Source organism: Haematobia irritans, chromosome 1 (genome assembly GCF_050003625.1).
Source record: "Haematobia irritans isolate KBUSLIRL chromosome 1, ASM5000362v1, whole genome shotgun sequence".
In the NCBI taxonomy this organism is placed as follows: Eukaryota; Metazoa; Arthropoda; class Insecta; order Diptera; family Muscidae; genus Haematobia; species Haematobia irritans.
Genome location: NC_134397.1, coordinates 58572075 through 58589079, shown reverse-complemented (window position 1 = coordinate 58589079; position 17005 = coordinate 58572075). Strand labels below are relative to the sequence as shown.

At 33.0% G+C, this 17005-nt stretch overlaps 1 protein-coding gene across 1 annotated transcript; it reads right to left on the bottom strand.

Moving 5' to 3' along the window:
- Nucleotides 1–1351: 1351 nt before the first annotated feature.
- On the bottom strand, nucleotides 1352–13937 carry LOC142238734 (GILT-like protein 1). Its single transcript, XM_075310448.1, has 5 exons — nucleotides 13631–13937; nucleotides 7782–7913; nucleotides 7551–7715; nucleotides 1812–1949; nucleotides 1352–1661 (listed from the first exon to the last, which is right to left on the bottom strand). Exons 1-5 carry the CDS (start codon nucleotides 13730–13732, stop codon nucleotides 1551–1553), a joined length of 648 nt encoding a protein of 215 aa, XP_075166563.1. The 5' UTR covers nucleotides 13733–13937; the 3' UTR covers nucleotides 1352–1550.
- Between the last annotated feature and the right edge of the window lie 3068 nt (nucleotides 13938–17005).

The following is a 17005-nucleotide window of genomic DNA, read 5'->3' as shown; positions in this document are numbered from 1 at the left end:
TTTTTTTGTTTAATATATAGAAGACAGTGTTAAAAAGTTTTACGATACCTTGCCATCGGCAAGTGTTATCGCAACCCAAGTAATTCGATTGTGGATGACAGCCTTTAGTAGAAGTTCCTACGCAATCCATGGTGGAGGGTACATAAGATTCGGCCTGGCCGAACTTACGGCCGTATATACTTGTTTTATTTTAATTTTTCCTTTTGCCGGACGGGGATTCGAACAGCGGACCACACAGTTTGTAAGGATCACAGAAGTAGCTGATCAATTGCCCAAGGAAAAATAAAATGTTAATTTTGTAATAACAAGCAACAACCACCAACTTAATTCAATATCGCTCCCTGTTAAATAGCGCTCCAAGCTACTAAACACATATATGTTTATAGGCTATTTCTAAATTAATATATGTTTGCATCCATGCATATTATATTTACAAACATTTTATGTCCCAAACATAATATGTTCTAACATATTAACATATATGTCCCAAACATGTTATGCTAGTTTATGAACATTATATGCTTGCACTCAAAAATATTGTGTTTAAAAATTTGTGTTCCAAACGTATAATGTTTATAGCCAAACATATGAAAAACAGTCTTTTTCATCCGTGTATATACTTGTTCTTTTCTTAGTTGACTTAATATTTTAGTTCAGTGTAGAATAGACCCCATTCAGCCCTACGACCTTTTTACTCTATTTCATGAAGTCCATGAATTAGGATTCCACCATTTGAACTCTAGTCATTTCCATTCTGGGCGATGGGACAGAAATTCCAAAATTCCACGAACAGGAAGTTAGTCTTCTTCGGAGTACGTTCACCAAGTAGCTTAGTCTCCAACGTGTACCAGTGGATTCAAGTTTCGTTGACTATCACGAAAGGACGAAAAAACTCTATAGAGTTTTACAGTCGTCAGATAGAGCAAACATTTAATCTCACACTGAAAAAGAAATATTGACCTAATATTGACCCTAAACCAAATATTACGATTGATAATATTTTGCTTCCAAAATCTGTATCTATACTAAGATTTTTCAAATCACATTTCCACGGGATCCGATGAAATTTGCTCTTCTAAGAGGTTCCGCAAGTCAAATCTGGGAATTGGCGCCTGTGTCACAAACGGAATGAAAAGTCTATTATATCCACCTCTATTTTATGGCAGACTTTATAATAACGCAATTAAGTAATGCAATTAATTACAGTCAATTACATTCAATTATTATAGAAATATCAGTCGAATATTTCCCATAGATTACCTCAACTATTCGTCAACACATTGTCACTTTGCGTGTGGCATAGACACTAAAGAAAAACTCCATAGTAGCAAAATACCCATAATGACCCAAATTTTTTGTTTTAATATTTTTGTTTCAATTTTTTTATTTAAAAAAAAAAATTAAGGTAAAACTTGTAAATTTTTCTTCTGATTGGTCGTTGGGTTTTGATTTGATTTTTTTGTTTTTCACTCGAATGTTTCTTGGCTTGATTGTTCCAATGCGTTCATGTGGAAGACTTGTTTTGTTATGTTCGTCTCTTGCTTCCCTTACTAATCGCAAATATCATCATGGAAGGAAATATCGCCACGCTTTTGAAGCAAATAGCAAACAGTACCACGGAAATCACGCAATGAATTGTCCTGCAGTTGTTGATCGAAAACCTGTAACGAACGTTGTCAATTAAACCAGCAATAAAAGCAACACAAGAAATAAATTGTAAATAAAATCGAAATGCGGCGAGTTCCAATCATGAATTGAATCCATGTCTGGGTTGTTCAATAAATTTTAGGTTATGCAATTGCATTACTTACTCCATCGTAAACTATGGTGGGCACAAATGTTGGTTTATACGAATGCGTTATGCGTTCTGCTTCCAATTGCAAAAGAGTACCCAACTCACTGGTCATGCAGGTATCGATGTCACTGGATAAACCGGACGATTCAGCACACTGTAATGCAGGGAGAGAGAAAGAAAAGGGAATTGTAAATGACAATGACTCTGAATGTAATTTGAAGAGAGAGAGAGAGAGAGAAAAAGAGAGGAAACGGGGAGGCATTCGCTTTTATTTAGGTTAGCTTAGGACCTCATTTCGATAGAAGTAAACCTAAGCTATCCGAGGTTCTCTAATTTAATCATTCCCTTTTTATACCCTCCACCATAGGATGGGGGTATATTAACTTTGTCATTCCGTTTGTAACACATCGAAATATTGCTCTAAGACCCCATAAAGTATATATATTCTGGGTCGTGATGAAATTCTGAGTCGATCTAAGCATGTCCGTCCGTCTGTCCGGCTGTCCGTCCGTCTGTGGAAATCACGCTAACTTCCGAACGAAACTAGCTATCGACTTGAAACTTGGCACAAGTAGTTGTTATTGATGTAGGTCGGATGGTATTGAAAATGGGCCATATCGGCCCACGTTTACGTATAGCCCCCATATAAACCGATCCCCAAATTTGGCTTGCGGAGCCTTCCGGAGCAGCAAAATTCATCCGATCTGGTTGAAATTTGGTACGTGGTCTAAGTATACGGTCTCTAACAACCATGCAAAAATTGGTCCATATCGGTCCATAATTATATATAGCCCCCATATAAACCGATCCCCAGATTTGACCTCCGGAGCCTCTTGGAGGCGCAAAATTCATCCGATCCGGTTGAAATTTGGTACCTGATGTTAGTATACGGTCTCTAACAACCATGCAAAAATTGGTCCATATCGGTCCATAAATATATATAGCCCCCATATAAACCGATCCCCAGATTTGACCTCCGGAGCCTCTTGGAGGAGCAAACTTCATCCTACCCGATTGAAATTTGGTACGTGGTGTTAGTATATGGTCTCTAACAACCATGCAAAAACTGGTCCATGTCGGTCCATAATTATATATAGCTCCCATATAAACCGATCCCCAGATTTGACCTCCGGAGCCTCTTGGAGGGGCAAAATTCATCCGATCCGTTTGAAATTGGGTACCTGATGTTAGTATACGGTCTCTAACAACCATGCAAAAACTGGTCCATGTCGGTCCATAATTATATATAGCTCCCATATAAACCGATCCCCAGATTTGACCTCCGGAGCCTCTTGGAGGGGCAAAATTCATCCGATCCGTTTGAAATTGGGTACCTGATGTTAGTATACGGTCTCTAACAAGCACGCAAAAATTGGTCCATATCGGTCCATAATTATATATAGCTCCCATATAAACCGATCCCCAGATTTGAACTCTGGAGCCTCTTGGATGAGCAAAATTCATCCGATCCAATTGAAATTTAGTACGTGGTGTTAGTATATGGTCTCTAACAACCATGCAAAAATTGGTCCATATCGGTCCATAATTATATATAGCTCCCATATAAACCGATCCCCAGATTTGACCTCCGGAGCCTCTTGGAGGAGCAAAAGTCATCCGATGCGGTTGAAATTTGGTACATTTCGTTAGTATATGGCCTCTAACAGCCATGTAAAAATTGTCAAATTTTATTACTATAGAAAGTCTTGTCAAAATTTCATTTCTATAGAAAGTTTTGTAAAAAGTTTATTTCTATAGCAATGTTTGTCAACATTTTATTTCCATAGAAAATTTTGTCAAAATTTTATTTCTATAGAAAATTTTGTAAAAAATTTATTTCTGTAGAAAATTTTGTCAACATTTTATTTCTATAGAACATTTTGTCAACATTTTATTTCTATAGAAAATTTTGTCAACATTTTATTTCTATAGAAAATTTTGTCAAAATTTTATTGCTATAGAAAATTTTGTCAACATTTTACTTCCATAGAAAATTTTGTCAACATTTTATTTCTATAGAAAATTTTGTCAAGTTTTTATTTCTGTAGAAAATTTTGTCAAACTGAATTATATACGTATTTAATCGGCCTTTTTTTTGTTTAATATATAGAAGACAGTGTTAAAAAGTTTTACGATACCTTGCCATCGGCAAGTGTTATCGCAACCCAAGTAATTCGATTGTGGATGACAGCCTTTAGTAGAAGTTCCTACGCAATCCATGGTGGAGGGTACATAAGATTCGGCCTGGCCGAACTTACGGCCGTATATACTTGTTACTCTTATCTTACTTGCCCTTCAAGTAGTTCCCTGAGTTTGATCGATCTTACGACCCCTGCTTTTAACTCAGTCCCCGTGGACCTTGTATTTTCTACGCTTACCTGTAGTATGTTTCGTTTGCTCTTATTTCGGCATAAAGGTGGGTACTATGTTCGGTTTTCGAGTTAAAAATCACTTTATTTTCGCGAATACTTTTCCTGAAATAATCAAAATTATAAATGAAAACAAACATATTCCCATGTCTTGCCGAATTTTAGAGGAACAAGAAACTGTGCATTGATTGAGTTAATTTATCTGCTTTATATTGATCTTTTTTTAATAATGTAACCGCGAACATTTCAACTCGAAAAGCGAACATAGTACTTACCTTTAGTCATGCTTAGCCATTCGGTTCAATATAATGGACTACATAAATACCGTCAATACCCCTCAATCAAACGCAATTTCGACTCGAAATCCATTGGAGCCCTTAAATACCGGTTTCCCCCTCAATTAAACGCCATTTCGCTCAACCTATTGGGCCACCTAAATACCGTCGTTCCCCCTCAATCAAACGCAATTTCGACATGAAACTCGTTTAGTCATTCGGCTCAATCCATTGGATCCCTTAAATACCGTTTTCCCCCTCAATCAAACGCCATTTGGCTCAATCCAATGGGCCACCTAAATACCGTCGTTCTCCCTCAATCAAACGAAATTTCGACTCGCAACTCCCTTAGTCATTCGGCTCAATCCATTGGAGCCCTTAAATACCGGTTTTCCCCTCAATCAAACGCCATTTGGCTCAATCCAATGGGCCACCTAAATACCGTCGTTCTCCCTCAATCAAACGCAATTTCGACTCGCAACTCCCTTAGTCATTCGGCTCAATCCATTGGAGCCCTTAAATACCGGTTTTCCCCTCAATCAAACGCCATTTGGCTCAATCCAATGGGCCACCTAAATACCGTCGTTCTCCCTCAATCAAACGCAATTTCGACTCGCAACTCGCTTAGTCATTCGGCGCAATCCATTGGAGCCCTTAAATACCGTTTTCCCCTTCAATCAAACGCCATTTGGCTCAATCGATTGGGAAACTCGGAAAATAAACAGACACCTGACTCTGCAGTTCTGTTTATGGTTCGGTGTACATTTTTTCCTTGCACAAAAGGAATTCTTTCCTGAAAGCGTAATACATAGTTTTCCACTGAGTTATTTGGATATACAATTCGCCTACTGAGTTCTTCGCTCATACAGTTCCTTCATCTTCCGCATCATCCTTACGAACGCTATTTGTGCTCCTGGAACCAATTCCTTTATCTCAGTTCGTGTGAAATCTATCAACCTTTCATTCTGTATGTTCACCCCTACTGTTGGTCCCTGGCTTGTTTTGCCTGAATACTGGCTACTTCGTTCCCTTCTGAAATATGGTGCATTATGGTGGCCATGTCACTACTGTTATTTATTCTCCTAAGACCTCTCCCTATAACTCAGTCCCTATTGACCTCCTGTAGTGACCCGACTCGCAGTTTTGTTTCCACTGATACCTGCATTGTTTCGCAATGAGCTGATTTTTCTACATTGTTTAGAGTAGCGTACTTAGCCAATCAGAGCAGTCCATTATCGCTTTGATTTCCATTCCCGGACAAACAAACGGAACAGAATTCGTTCCTCGAAGCGTAGTATATAACCTCCCTCCCAGTTCTTTGGATCTATATTTCCACTGAGTTCTTTGGATCTCGTGTTCTCCCGCTGAAATCTTCATCTTAACCATCCTTCCGACCGCCATTTACGCTCCTAAGGCCTATACCTTCAACTGAGTCCGCGTGGAATTTATCATCCTTTCATTCACTATGTTCCCCTCCTATAGTGTCCTGGCTCGTTAACCCATGTTAATCTGCTGTTTCGTTTCCATTTATTACGGCATGATCTGAGCATCAAGTGTTTTTCCTACATTGGTCAGAGTAACACCATTAGCCATTCGACTTAATCCATTATCGCTCGGATTCCATTCTCCGAACCATTCTTTTTGCAAAACCGTATGTTCCAACAAACGGAACACAATTTCGGTGTCTAGAGAAACGTTACAAGTTTTCCTTTTGCCATTGGACGTATTTTACAATGTTGGGCGTCTGTTTACTAATCATTAAAACGCAATTCCGACTGGAGACTCGGAAAAAAGAAACAGACTTGAGACTTTGCAGTTCGGTGTTCAGGCTTTTTTACCTGTGGAAAGGAATTCTTTCTTGGACGTGTAATGCGCACTCTTCCACTGAGTTCTTTAGACCAACAATTCACCCACCATGTTCTTCCTGTAGTGCCCTGGACCATTCGCACAAGTTGTTTCGTTTTCATTTATTCCGGTATATCTTGGCAAATCCCATCTTGTTCACTGTAACATGCTAAGCAATTCGGTACAATCCATTGTGGTTCGAACTTCCATTACCAGAATCGTTCTGTTCGCTAAATCGTATTATGTTCCAGCAAACGGTATAGAATATCGGTGTCTAAAGGATCGTGATAAAATGTCCTTTTCGGCATTTTGTGCATTTTACAATGTTGGCCACCTAATCAAACTCGGAAAGGAGACAGACAGGGACTTGTGACTTTAAAGTAACTTTCTGTTTGCAAGTCGGTTTTCATTTTTTACATGGAATTCGTTCCTTGACTTGTCGTCCTCCCTCCGCTATTTATTATCCTAGCTCTTCCTTCAACTCAGTAAGCATGAATCCTATCGACCTTTCATTCACTATTTTCCACTCTAGTAGTGCTCTGGCTCGTTCATCCATATTAATCGGCTGTATCCGTTCATTCCAGTATGACCTGAGCATCAAATGATCTTCCTACTATGGTTAGAGAAACACCCTTAGCCATTCGGCTCAATGCATTATCGCTCGGAATTTCATTCTCAGATCCGTTCTTTTTGCCGAGCCATAATATTTTTCGGCAGACAGAAGAGAATATCGGTGTCTAGAGGAACGTGAAAAAAATCCTTTAGGCATTCGGAGCATTTTACAATGCTGGGCCATCTAATACATCGCCTCTACCCATCAAAATGTAATCCCGACTCGAGACTCGGAAAGGAGACATATCGAGAATCGGGATTTTACGTTATCTTTCTTTTTGCAGTGCAAATGAATCCTGGACACGTGAAGCTGAGTTCTTTGGATTTAATGTTTGCCCACTGAATTCTTCGGTCCTACAGTTTCTTACGTAGATTAGCTAGCAAAGTGTCAGCAATACAAAATCCCACATGAAACTATTACACACCCAAGTTTTTGCCAACCTGTTCTCGTTGTCCTTCCTACTCTCAACGACCCAACGAATGTAACCACGCACCTCCCTATCAACAATAAACCGAAGAGTTTAACACCGTCCGAATACCATCGTCCTGGCAATCCGAAATCATTTTAGCTATAGTTTGCGAGACAAAGTCTCAACTTCTTTCAGAAATCAAATGTGTGTTTTTACCTACACATCCTCGTTTGTAACTTCTTACCTCATCAATTCCATCAGATCTCAGGGCTGTTGTCATTTGACAAACCGCAAATTCCACTTGTTGGTCTTGATCCTTGGTCTGCTGAAGGATACATGATTGTTGACGATTTCCCAGACATTCTTTGGGACCATGTTGACAATAGAATTGAGCTCCATTATTTTCAGACTATAATGATGGAGAAGAAAACCAATAATTAAACCAATTAATCTAAAAGTCGCATGTCATACTTACAAAGGACTTGCCAAATGGAACCAAGGCCAAGTCAATATGGTTCTTTAATTCTCCATAATTTGGGCCCAATTGTTGTTTCATAAAACGTACACTATCGGGACACAATGACTCGTAGAGTACCAAAACTTTTAACTGAAAGAAATTAATAGAAAATATTACACTCAAAAAAAAAATTGAAAATCTACTCAAACATCAGAAGGTCTTCTGAAACAGGGAAAGCAGTCACAGTTTGCTGAAATAGTGCACATATCAGCTCCCATCGGCTTTTTATCATTATAACAGCCTTCTCACACAGTATGAGATTGCTCGTAGCCAGTGGCAAACCAACTGATTCTAGTTCCCCTGGAATATGTAAGGTAAACCCCATTCTTGTTAACCCATAAGCTTTACAGTTCCCCATTATGTTCCTGCGGCCAGCTATTCGTGTTGAGATATTTGCGGTAGTTTATGACCGTTTTCTAGTTAAGGAACACAGAGTGCAATCTTCATTCGACAACCGAACTGAATGGACGTGTTTTTCTAAATTCAGCGTAATAGGTATTTCTTACGATTATCTAGTGTGGTGGTAGAACAAGCCAGCAAGCAACGAAATTCAACGTCATCCACAGGGGTTCCAACTTCAGGGCACACCGGACGGGTCTCGACCTTTAGACAGGTTGACAGAATGCGACACCTTTTTTTGGCAAGTTGAACCTTTCCGTAGATGCGTAGATTATCCTGATCAAAATAGGATCAACAAAATCCTATTTTGATCAGGATAATCTACGCATTTCTGCGTTCCTTAAGCCTCTTTTTGAGGGATTATCACCATTTAATATCGTTACTTTGGGAAAGGTTCAACTTGCCAAAAAAGGTGTAGCATTCTGTCAACCTGTCTAAAGGTCGAGACCCGTCCGGTGGGCCCTGAAGTTGGAACCCCTGTGGATGACGTTGAATTTCGTTGCCTATTTTGTTAACCCGAGCGCGTTGTCCGCTAAGGAATACAATTCCTTAAAATGAACGCAAGAAATTCTTGGCAAAAGGGAACGACCACCAGCTTCTAAAAGGAATCAATGATCATGTGCCACAGTTGGAAATGGTATGGCTAAAATTACCAAGAGAGCAACTGACGTTATGGTTCCAAAGCATAAATTGGAGGAAATTGAGAATGTTTTATCTGGCATCTACTGATAGGAGCTGGAAAAGCTACCCGGTCCAAATCCTCGACACCAAGAAGCTTATTGGAACCAAGGACGATTTAAGTAAATTTTTAAAGCTACGTTGATACTAACTGGGAAGGAACCGCTCTGGAGTTAGTCCAAGGACTAACCGGGTAGACCTAGAGCACATGCATGGATACCTGCAAATCCTTCTGATCCTGAAGCTATTTTAAACAAACTAAAGCAATGTAATCCAGACCTTCCAACAGCTGGTTGGAAGGTTGGCCCTTTGGATGAGACGGATGAACCAAAACGGCATGCGGTGTTTATATTTAGCATTGAGTCTTTACCACATCTAGCCAAGTCCCAGGGTCGTGTGTGCTATGGATTTCCTTATATACAAAAACGATAAAGCGAAGGATTTGTCGGAACATTACTTTTTTACCTCTCAGCCAATTTTACGATTTTAATTTCCAGGACTTTTGAGTTTGCTCCAAAACACTCTTGTCCGTTCAATTTGTAGCCATCGGTATAGAATACAGTTTTTGCCAGACTCTGGGATAGTTTAGGTTAGGTATTGTGGCAGCCCGTTATTTTAGAATCACTTGACTATTCAGTCCATTGTGATATCACAGCTGATGAACTTCTCTCTTATCAATGAGTGCTGCCTCCCACTCAGAAATGTTACCCGCATTACTGAGAGGGGATAATCCACCTCGGATGAAAGGTGGGCAGGCTAATCAAAGCACCATGGTGGCTCCACAACGTTTGACATATGACACTATTTTGAAGGCCGAACTATGAGCGTACTTTTTTTCCGACCACAGCGATAGCTCGTGCAACTGAACAGCCGCAGTGCTGAAATAAAATTGTAACAAAATTTTCTACAGAAATAAAAATTAGACAAAATTTTCCATAGAAAAAAATGTTGACAAAATTTTCTAAAGAAATAAAATTTTGACAAAATTGTCTACACAAATTAGATTTTTACAAAATTTTCTAGAGAAATAACATTTTGACAAAATTTTCTACAGAAATAACATTTTGACAAAATTTTCTATAGAAATAAAATTTTGAAAAATTTTCTATAGAAATAAAATTTTGACAAAATTTTCTATAGAAATAAAAATTTGACAAAATTTTCTATAGAAATAAAATTTTGACAAAAACTTCTATAAAAACAAAATTTTAACAAAATTTTCTAGAAAAAAATAACAGCGATAGCTCGTGCAAGCGAACAGTCACAGTGCCGAAATAAAATTGTAACAAAATTTTCTACAGACATAAAATGTTTACAAAATTTGTCATAGAAAAAAATTTTGACAAAATGTTCTATAGAAATAAAATTTTGACAAAATTTTCTATAGAAATAAAATTTTGACAAAATTTTCTATAGAAATAAAATTTTGACAAAATTTTCTATAGAAATAAAATTTTGACAAAATTTTCTATAGAAATAAAATTTTGACAAAATTTTCTATAGAAATAAAATTTTGACAAAATTTTCTATAGAAATAAAATTTTGACAAAATTTTCTATGGAAATGAAATTTTGACAAAATTTTCTATAGAAATAAAATTTTGACAAAATTTTCTATAGAAATAAAATTTTGACAAAATTTTCTATAGAAATAAAATTTTCTATAGAAATAAAATTTTGACAAAATTTTCTATAGAAATAAAATTTTGACAAAATTTTCTATAGAAATAAAATTTTGACAAAATTTTCTATAGAAATAAAATTTTGACAAAATTTTCTATAGAAATAAAATTTTGACAAAATTTTCTATAGAAATAAAAATTTGACAAAATTTTCTATAGAAATAAAATTTTGACAAAATTTTCTATAGAAATAAAATTTGAACAAAATTTTCTATAGAAATAAAATTTTTACAAAATTTTCTATTGAAATAAAATTTTGACAAAATTTTCTATATAAATAAATTTTTGACAAAATCTTCTATAAAAAGTAAACTTTTAAAAAATTTTCTATAGAAATAAAATTTTTACAAAATTTTCTTTAGAAAAAAATTTTGACAAAATTTTCTATAGAAATAAAATTTTGACAAAATTTTCTATAGAAATAAAATTTCCTATGGAAATTAAATTTTGACAAAATTTTCTATAGAAATAAAACTTTGACAAAATTTTCTATAGAAATAACACATTGACAAAATTTACTATAGAAATAAAATTTTGACAAAATTTTTTATAAAAATTAAATTTTTACAAAATTTTCTATAGAAATAAAATTTTGACAAAATTTTCTATAGAAACAAAATCTTGACAAAATTTTCTATAGAAATAAAATTTTGACAAAATTTTCTATAGAAATAAAATTTTTGACAAAATTTTCTATAGAAATAAAATTTTGACAAAATTTTCTATAGAAATAAAGTTTTGAAAATACTTTCTATATAAATAAAATTCTGACAAAATTTTCTATAGAAATAAAAATTTGACAAAATTTTCTATAGAAATAAAATTTTGACAAAAGCTTCTATAGAAACAAAATTTTAACAAAATTTTCTAAAAAAAAAATAACAGCGACAGCTCGTGCAAGCGAACAGTCACAATGCCGAAAAAAAATTGTAACAAAATTTTCTACAGAAATAAAATTTTTACAAAATTTGTCATAGAAAAAATTTTTGACAATATGTTCTATAGAAATAAAATTTTGACAAAATTTTCTATAGAAATAAAATTTTGACAAAATTTTCTATAGAAATAAAATTTTGACAAAATTTTCTATAGAAATAAAATTTTGACTAAATTCTCTATAGAAATAAAATTTTGACAAAATTTTCTATAGAAATAAAATTTTGACAAAATTTTCTATGGAAATGAAATTTTGACAAAATTTTCTATAGAAATAAAATTTTGACAAAATTTTCTATAGAAATAAAATTTTGACAAAATTTTCTATAGAAATAAAATTTTGACAAAATTTTCTATAGAAATAAAATTTTGACAAAATTTTTTATAGAAATAAAATTTTGACAAAATTTTCTATAGAAATAAAATTTTGACAAAATTTTCTATAGAAATAAAATTTTTACAAAATTTTCTATAGAAATGGGAGCCACCGTGGTGCAATGGTTAGCATGCCCGCCTTGCATACACAAGGTCGTGGGTTCGATTCCTGCTACGACCGAACACCAAAAAGTTTTTCAGCGGTGGATTATCCCACCTCAGTAATGCTGGTGACATTTCTGAGGGTTTCAAAGCTTCTCTAAGTGGTTTCACTGGAATGTGGAACGCCGTTCGGACTCGGCTATAAAAAGGAGGTCCCTTGTCATTGAGCTTAACATGGAATCGGGCAGCACTCAGTGATAAGAGAGAAGTTCACCACTGTGGTATCACAATGGACTGAATAGTGAGCCTGATACATCGGGCGGCCACATAACCTAACCTAACCTTCTATAGAAATAAAATTTTGACAAAATTTTCTATAGAAATAAAATTTTGACAAAATTTTCTATAGAAATAAAATTTTGACTAAATTTTCTATAGAAATAAAATTTTGACAAAATTTTCTATAGAAATAAAAATTTGACAAAATTTTCTATAGAAATAAAATTTTGACAACATTTTCTATAAATAACAATTTTGACAAAATTTTCTATAAAAATGCAATTTTAACTAAATTTTCTATAGAAATAAAATTTTGACAAAATTTTCTAGCGAAATAAAATTTTGACAACATTTTTTATAGAAATAAAATCTTGACAAAATCTTCTATTGAAATAAAATTTTGACTAAGTTTTCCATAGAAATAAAATTTTGACAAAATTTTCTATAGAAATAAAAATTTTAAAAAATTTTCTATAGAAATAAAATTTTGACAAAATTTCCTATGGAAATAAAATTTTGACAAAATTTTCTGTAGAAATAAAATTTTGACAAAATTTTCTATAGAAATAAAATTTTGACAAAATTTTCTATAGAAATAAAATTTTGACAAAATTTTCTATAGAAATAAAATTTTGACAAAATTTTCTATAGAAATAAAATTTTGACAAAATTTTCTATAGAAATAAAACTTTGACAAAATTTTCTATAGAAATAAAACTTTGACAAAATTTTTTATAGAAATACAATTTTGACAAAAGTTTTCTATAAAAACAAAATTTTGACAAAAGCTTCTATAGAAATAAAATTTTAACAAAATTCTCTAGAAAAAAAAAATTGGCAAAATTTTGATCAAAAACTTCAAAATAAAATTTTTTAAATTTGGTAGATGTTTGGTTAAATTGTCTTCAAATCTTGTTAGATTATTTTTAGCACGAGTGGCAACCGTGATCCTAACACCGTGAAATACTACACCATAACAAATATTTTTTGTCTTCAATCACAGAAATGATAGTATTAATCACTAACGTCAATTAAAAAATTAATTGATACAATTATTTTTTGTAATTGATTTTTGGTTCAAATAAAAATTTTGTTAAATCAATTAATTTTTTAATTGAATATTATTTAAAAATCAATTAAAATTTTAATTGTAAAAAATGTCTACTTAAAAAGTGGAGGATATTTCAGCGTAACGCCATTGGGGACTTGCTAAATACTACGAGTATGTGCGGCATTCTAACCTCAGATTCCCTCCATCCCAATCTCATTTTGAAAACAATGCACCATGAATATGACACATTTCAGACCTTGACGTAAGCCCATCTTGGGTTTTAAATATGCTAAGTTTTTAAGTCACCTTTTCATTGTTGTTGTTTTTGGTTTTACGGGTTAATGCACTGCTAATCAAAGTCACCGTCACAATGGAGAACAAAAGCAGAGATAATTTTAGTGAAACCATGTTAAAGTTTTATGTTTTATTTTATTTTATTTTATTTTTTTTTAGGCAAGAAATTTTGTTGCTTCTTTATTCTTTGTTTCCGAATTTCAAGATTAAACGGCCGACGATTGATTTTTCGAAACGATTTGTATTTCAGTTTTCCGCCTTTATGATTTAATTTCTATGGACGTATGAGCGTCCAGTTGGTTACTGTCATGAAATCAATATTTCGAAAACCCAAGGCAGCCTTCTCATCGTACGTTATAGTTGGTGCGTTTAGCAGAACTGCAACAGCGCTGTTAACCACTGCAGAAGGTAAGTAACGACTGCTAAATTTTGTATTGAATTTTTCGTCTTTAACCAATATTTTATGGCATAGTATGCTCAATACTCTGCTTAGGTTTCCTACCACAACAGGTGGGAAAAAACCTCAATATTGCCAGCAGTTGTATTTATTTTAGAGTAAGCCAACGATATATTTTCGAATATATTTATTTATATTTTTTTATATTTTCGAAAAAGTTAGCCGGCCTGCAGTCTATATGACTGTTAACTTGCTTCTAGCTCGTTTTTGTTTGATTTAACTAAGAAACAAAATTTTGATTGTTATTTGAAAGGTTTTCACACATGATTTTTTTTTTCGTATTAACTATTTTGTCTGCTAATTATGTGTAAATATTGCCAAAACTAAAGTCATTTGTAGTTGGAACTAGTTTATTTGGAGCTTTTCTCAAGAGAGAAATGAAAGAAATTAATTGTGTTTTTTTTTTGTGATTTCAGCCAGTTTGGGAATTTAGCATTTTGAATATTCAAATTCGTTGGTAACTGTATTAATTGAACTTTCTATCTAAGTATAAATTAACATCATATCAGAGACGTAGCCATAATTTCATTTAATGAAGTTATGTGCACTAAACAAACGGTTTAAGTGGATCCAAAGAATTTATCCTTCGTTTCTTTAAACTAAAGACATTTTAATTCCACACTGAGAATAATATTTACCTTATTACCTTGCAACCAAAATTATAAGAAACAATTTACACAATATTAAGAAATAAAAATTTTTACATAAAATACGTTCAAAATCTTGTATAGAAATAAAATCTTGACAAAATTTTCTATAGAAGTAAAATTTTGACAAACTTTTCTATAGAAATAATCTTTTGACATAATTTTCTATGGAAATAAAATTTAGACAAAATTTTCTATAAAAATAAAATTTTGACAAAATTTTCTATAGAAATAAAATTTTGAGAAAATATTCAATAGAAATAAATTGACAAAATTTTCCATAGAAAAAAATGTTGGCAAAATTTTCTATAGAAATAAAATGTTGACAAAATTTTCTATAGAGATAAAAATTTTGACAAAATTTTATGTAGAAAACTAATATATACAGCAGTAAGTTCAGCCGGGCCGAATCTTAAGTACCCATCACCATGAATCAAATATTATAGTTTCCTTTCAAATTTCAGGGGTCAAACATTCTCCCAAACAGAGCAGCTCAACCAGTACACTTCCCGAAGATAGATTTAAAGATTTTACATATGAGTTTTAAAAGAATCATTAACATTAACGGAGCCACCGTGGTGGAATGGTTAGCATGCCCGCCTTGCATACACAAGGTCGTGGGTTCGATTCCTGCTTCGACCGAACACCAAAAAGTTTTTCAGTGGTGGATTATTCCACCTCAGTAATGCTGGTGACATTTCTGAGGGTTTTAAAGCTTCTCTAAGTGGTTTCACTGCAATGTGGAACGCCGTTCGGACTCGGCTATAAAAAGGAGGTCATTGAGCTTAACATGGAATCGGGCAGCACTCAGTGATAAAAGAGAAGTTCACCAATGTGGTATCACAATGGACTGAATAGTCTAAGTGAGCCTGATACATAGGGCTGCCACATAACCTAACCTAACCTAACCTAACCTTCTATAGAAATAAAATTTTTTACAAAATTTTCTATAGAAATAACAATTTTAACAAAATTTTCTATGGAAATAACAATTTTAACAAAATTTTCTATGGAAATAAAATGTTGGCAAAATGTAATAAATTAATAAAATTTTGAAAAAGTTTTCTATAGAAGTAAAATTTTGACAAAATTTTGTATTGAAGTAAAATTTTGACAAAATTGTCTATAGAAATAAAATTTTGACAAAATTTTCTATAGAAATAAAATTTTGACAAAATTTTCTATAGAAATAAAATTTTGACAAAATTTTCTATAGAAATAAAATTTTGACAAAATTTTCTATAGAAATAAAATTGTGACTAAATTTTCTATAGAAATAAAATTTTTACAAAATTTTCTATATAAATAAAACTTTGACAAAATTTTCCATAGAAAAAATTTTGACAAAATTGTCTATAGAAATAAAATTTTGACAAAAATTTCTATAGAAATAAAATTTTTCAAAAAAAAAATTGTTTTTTGGTAGAATATTTTTGGCTCGAATGGCAACCGCGCTTAAAGGGAATCTGGTTGGATGTTTTGCATCTTTAAGGAAAACGGATAAATGGATACTCTTTACTTTAAAGGTGACCACCTCAAGAAGAAGTTAAGAAAATCACCATGAGGAATCACATTGGACCTATAGCGGTCTAAATGGACATCAATTCGATCCAAAAATTTTTGTCATCCTCTACAATGTAACAAAATTTTCTATAGAAAAAAAAAGTTGACAAAATTTTCTATCGAAATAAAAATTTGTCAAAATTTTCTATAGAAATAAAATTTTGACAAAATTTTCTATAGAAGTGAAATTTTGGGAAATTTTTCTATAGAAATAAAATTTTGACAAAATTTTCTAAAGAAATAAAATTTTGACAAAATTTTCTATAGAAATAAAATTTTGACAAAAATTTCTATAGAAATAAAATTTTGACTAAATTTTCGATAAAAATAAAATTTTGACAAAATTTTCTATTGAAATAAAATTTTAATAAAATTTGCTATATAAATAAAATTTTGACAAAATTGTCTATAGAAATAAAATTTTGACCAAAATTTCTATAGAAATAAAATTTTGTTAGAATATTTTTGGCTCCAGTGGCAACCATACTTAAAGGGAATCTGGTTGGATGAAAATGGATGCTCTTGAGCGACTTTACAGGTGACCACCTCAGGAAGAAATTGAGAAAATTACCACGAGGAATTAAATTTGACTTATAGTGGTCTAATTGAACATCAATTCGATCCAAGAATTTTTGTCATCCTCTACAATGTAACCTTACCTAATGGTTCAAAAATAAGCTAAGACTTATTTTGAGGATTTTGCATTTTTGCATGGCTTGA

Excerpts from the sequence above, each read along its gene's own strand:
- LOC142238734 (XM_075310448.1), bottom strand. The coding sequence starts at position 13,732 with ATGGTTTCACTAAAATTATCTCTGCTTTTGTTCTCCATTGTGACGGTG. Across the intron at positions 7,716-7,781 it reads TTCCATTTGGCAAGTCCTTT|TCTGAAAATAATGGAGCTCA; the intron begins GTAAGTATGACA and ends CCATCATTATAG. Across the intron at positions 1,662-1,811 it reads CCACCATAGTTTACGATGGA|GTTTTCGATCAACAACTGCA; the intron begins GTAAGTAATGCA and ends CGTTCGTTACAG.